Source organism: Monopterus albus, unplaced genomic scaffold (genome assembly GCF_001952655.1).
Source record: "Monopterus albus unplaced genomic scaffold, M_albus_1.0 scaffold299.1, whole genome shotgun sequence".
In the NCBI taxonomy this organism is placed as follows: domain Eukaryota; kingdom Metazoa; phylum Chordata; class Actinopteri; order Synbranchiformes; family Synbranchidae; genus Monopterus; species Monopterus albus.
The window spans coordinates 238,183-243,122 of NW_018128179.1; the positions used below are offsets into that span (position 1 = coordinate 238,183).

The following is a 4,940-nucleotide window of genomic DNA, read 5'->3' on the forward strand; positions in this document are numbered from 1 at the left end:
TCCTGCTGACCAAAATGGAGCAGCAACAGAATGAGGTAGCATGTGTGTATGTGTGTGTGTGTGAGAGTGTGAGTGAGTGAACACCACATATGACAACCATACAGGACCTACCTGTACTGTGTTTGTACATGCTGGCCGCAGACGGAATCCCGTACCAACACCTCACACTCTTGTTCTGTCAACCATTTCAGGAGAAAATCAGAAAGGAGAAACTGGAAAAGAAGGTGAGGGACATTGTACTAAAATAACATTTGAATTTATCATTAAAATACTGTTAAATTTACTGATTAGAAGTCTCTTTTAGATGCTAAAATCGAACAGTGGAGAATCTGACAAAGGTGAGTAGATTGTGTGATTTTTACTTTAATCTTATGTAAATTCCAGCATGAAATGCTGTTGATAAATGACAGTTTTCTAATAAATATTGCTATTTACAAACTAAAAGTTGAAGTAGTTATACTTATCCATGGTTATGTAAACTTAAAATCCAAATATGTTTGAATTTTTGTGTTGTTTTTGTCCCTTCCTTGTTTAAACTAGCTAAAAAGAAGAGGAAGAGAAATGAAGACTACAAAATAGCAGATGTCATGTCAAAAGAAGTAAGCTGATTTAACTTTTGTTGTATGTTTTGTACATTTGTCATTTACTAATCATCTTTCATTTGTTCTGCTTTTTTTTTGTCTTCTAGGAAATCGTGTCACAAGCTAAGAAAGCAAAAGTGGAGGAAGTGGTAACTTTTTATAAATGTTCTGGGTAGATCAATACATTTTAATAATGCAGAAGTAGGAACTGAGGTGTTTGGATGCTCTACCATAGATTTTAAAAAAGTAGGGTCACTGAAGACAACACATCCAACAACACATACAACACCAGATATCTCTATCATTTGATATTAGGACAGTGAACCAGCCCAGAAGAAACTAGAAGCCGAGGATATTGAGAAGCTGAGTGATTCTAACCAAGACATCAAGAACCGTTTGTCAGAGATGGTGCGAGACAATGCCAAACATCTCCTGCATCCTGACAGAAAGGTGAATGGGCAACCGGTCCCTGCCCAGCAGCCACGGCTTTTCACCGGAGGGGTCATGAGGTGGTACCAAATTGAAGGCATCGAGTGGCTGAGGGTGAGTGGGATTACGGAACCTAATTATTTATTAGTAGTTCAAGTCCCAACAGTGTTGCAGCCTTATGGTTGGGTTTCTAATATTATTACTGTTACTCTGTCACTAAAAGCAAAGGTGAAATATTAGGGAAAGGTAGTAGTACGCACAGGGATGGGTCACGATAGCCGGTTCTGTTTTGGGTCCAGTTTTGTAATGCTCTCTGGCAAACAAAAAAAAAAAAATGTATTATTGTATTGTATTTTATATGTATGACTTGTAAGGTATCATTGCTTGCCATCTGCCTTTAAAAAATTAATTAGAAGTTGTGTATTTTTAATGACTGAAGTTTGAGTGCTGGGTTTCAGCCTGCCATCAGTGTCTCATCTGACCTGTCATTGTGCCATAACCATTTATCTATTTATTTAATTGCTATGCACAGAATGAAGTACAATTAATAGTTTCACCATTTTTACTTTATCTCTCACAGCAGCTGCAGCAGCTGCACAATGAAACAGGTGAGGACAAGGTTAATTAATCTTACAGAGCAATGACAAAAGCTCTGTTGACAGCAGTGGCCGACCTACCTTTCGCCCCATCTGGTGTGGGTTGAATATAACATAGATTTAGATTGATGCTCAATCACAGAAATCCCTCTGTTTTGCTCTGTTCATTTTCAAACCAGAGTCAAGTTTAAGGACCTTATTATATGATTTAGTTTTTCGTTTTCCTGTTTCAGTCCCCTTCAGTCTTTTGCCAGGTTTCAAGTTCTGTTGGAAGTTTTACATCTTGTAACATCAAACATCTGGTAGGTCTACCAGTGTGTGAAAACTGGAAGGTAACATAACAGTTTGAGGGGTAGGGATGGCGGGGCAGTGAGTCAAAACATTTGGTGACTTCATTCATAAATTAAAAGATATTTTCACCTTATTGCCCAAAGAGGCATCAGATAGCCACAATATCACACATCCCTGCAGTGGATTAAAGCCACCTCATGACAGCTGCCCACGGACTGACTTTATCTGCTCTCAGAAATGCCTGTAAGATGCTGATCAGGACGTGTGCACGCTGCGTATTATGTATCATGATGAGATGCTTTCATATGATGTTTTGTGTGCCCACGTGTAAAGCAGTTATTGTACATAGATTTCAGTGATTCTCAATGACTGTGCACTTCCAATCTGTGGCAAAGTTAGAAAAATATTCATATATTCAAACACAAACAAGGTTTCCCTCCAACCATAGTAAGGTAGACAACAAGCTACAACTTAAGTTACATCAAACCGAGCCTCCTCTGTGCTGCACAAACTCGTCTCTATGTGCAGCCGCTGTGACACGAGTGCGCATCCTCAGTGGTGGGCTAACATGGGGAAAAAAAGTATACACACTGTCAAAAATCTGTAATACTAGTTTATGAACATTTATAAGTGTTCCCACCCCTAGTATTGGTGCACCCCTACCTACGTTTTGTTTTTTTAATTATTTTAAAGTTTCTAGTTTATCGCAAAAGCGGTAACAGTAATAAAGAGAGGCCTTTTCTAGACAAAGTCATGTAGGTTAAAGTGGTCCGATATGCACTTTAATATGGACTGTATGAATCAGGAAATTACATTTTGTCAGAACATTCCTTCAGGCACGAGGTAGGGAGAAACAGAGGGATACTCAGGGTTTGTCGAAGGAAAATATAGTTAGATTTAGAGAGCAAGTTACCACAGTAACTGTCTCAAAGTGATCTGTTACTCTGGAATGGAAAACTTGGTTCACATCAACTTTATGGAATTCATCTCTCAGCCTGTTTTGTTCCTCTGTATGATCAGATGTTGTGGGAGAATGGCATCAATGGGATACTTGCTGATGAGATGGGGCTGGGAAAGACCATTCAGTGCATCGCTCACATTGCCATGATGATAGAAAAGAAAGTAATGGGCCCCTTCCTGGTGGTGGCCCCCCTTTCCACTCTACCCAACTGGATTAACGAATTCAAGCGCTTCACACCAGAGGTAAGATGTTATTGCTGAGTAAAATGATATCAAACAGGATTAAGGTGATAATCCCGATCCAAACATTAATTTAGAAATTACAAATACGGACCTTATGGAACAGCTTGTGCTTTGTCACATCAGTGGTGACTGAATGCAGGCTGTGTCTGCTCATATTTGCTGTAGCTTAGCAGTCTGAGCAGTGTCATGCATTTGTCCCAGGTGACTGTGCTGCTTTACCATGGCCGCCAGCAGGAAAGGGCTAAACTACTGAAGCAGATCCACAGGCTTCAGGGGCCCCTCAGCATGTGCCCTGTGGTTGTCACCTCCTTTGAGATTTCCATGATTGACAGAAAACTCCTCCAGGTAGGATCCCACTCATACGTTACAAAAACTTTTGTTTTTTTTTTCCTTTCCTTACCAGTACACGAGTGAAATTGCAGGTTTTACAGGGCCACGAATATATGTCAGATAATATTGTAAGTGTAGCTGGGTGTTTTTATCAAAATTTGTTTGTAGCTTGGATGTTTGGGGGTTCTGAAAAATGTAGTACATTGAGACATTAGGTCTCTGGGCTCTTGCCAGTTATGGTTGCAGCGGTATGAAAATTGATGGTTATCATACCATGCACATTTGCTTGTTACCAGTATTGAAATAAAAATAAAACACAATGCATGTGCACTTTTCTTCTCCGACTGCCTGTTAGACTGTGCAGCAGGTGCCACATGCACACATGCAGCAGACATACGGCGCTGGTGTCAGGATCCTCTGGAGTTACTTCCGGCGCTGTGCGGATTGGCAGCGAGTTCCAGCAGCTCTGTCCTCTTTTGTGTTTTCTTGTGTTTTTTCCCGTGCTTTCCGTGTTTGCTTTGTGTTATACTTCTTCTGTAGGCCTCTGTGGAGCAGTGCTACTAGGAGTACAACTTTTTATTGCGTTTACATTATGTTTTATACTTTTTCGCGAGCTCCCAAGTCGGGGGACTCCGGGAGCAGTGGCCCCATTGTTCACTCTCGAGACCAGCAGCTCGCCCTCGAGAAGCTGGAGATTCCCACGGAGATACGATGCAAAATGCGAGGCTGTAGGGCTGGAGTAAAGCTACTACTAGTACTACTGTCAGTGCACAGCCGTACTATATTCCCAGGAAGTACTCTCATGTAATCGTGGTGGCGGTGTACATAAATCCCTTCACCAATGCTCTGCGCGTGTGAGCGCGCGCAGAGCACCGTGTCTCGGCTGCAGACACAACCACCCCCAACCCACATGCTTTAATCCTCATCTCGGGGGACTTTAACCATGCCTCCCTCCCCTTCTCTGCCACCCTCCCTAACTTCAAACAGTATGTTAATTGCCGCACGAGGGACAATAAAACTCTGGCCCTACTGTATGCAAATGCCAGAAATGCATACACCCCCGCCGCCTTCCCCCCTCTAGGCCACTCTGACCACAACCTTGTCCACCTGATTCCTGTGTATACTCCAGTGGTGAAAAAGGTGTCACCACAGGTCAGGGTAGTAAAGGTAAGGACAGAGGAGGCAATTGAGCAGCTGAAGGACTGTTTTAACACCACAGACTGGGACATCCTCTGTAGTCCTCATGGTGAAGACATAGAAGGCCTCACACACTGTATTTCAGATTACATAAACTTCTGTGTGGAAAATACTGTACCATCCAGGACAGTACAGTGTTTTCCTAACAACAAGCCGTGGGTGAGCCCCGAGTTAAAAGTACTGCTAAATAAGAAGAAAAGGGTTTTCTTCTCAGGGGACAAGGAGGAGCTGAGCAGAGTGCAGCGGGAACTAGTGTACATGATCGGGAGGTGCAGGGCTAGCTACAGGAAGAAGCTGGAGCAGAGCATGGAAA

At 42.3% G+C, this 4,940-nt stretch overlaps 1 protein-coding gene across 1 annotated transcript in view; it reads left to right on the forward strand.

Annotated features, from left to right (window-relative positions):
• Positions 1-4,940, forward strand: part of hells (helicase, lymphoid specific) — a 35,917-nt gene that overhangs the window by 2,349 nt on the left and 28,628 nt on the right. Inside the window, 8 exon segments of the mRNA XM_020623439.1 lie at positions 1-35; positions 192-224; positions 305-338; positions 541-599; positions 689-730; positions 897-1,124; positions 2,918-3,100; positions 3,302-3,445. The exon segment at positions 1-35 is cut by the window's left edge and continues 11 nt beyond it. Of these exon segments, the coding sequence (XP_020479095.1) occupies positions 1-35; positions 192-224; positions 305-338; positions 541-599; positions 689-730; positions 897-1,124; positions 2,918-3,100; positions 3,302-3,445 (758 nt within the window).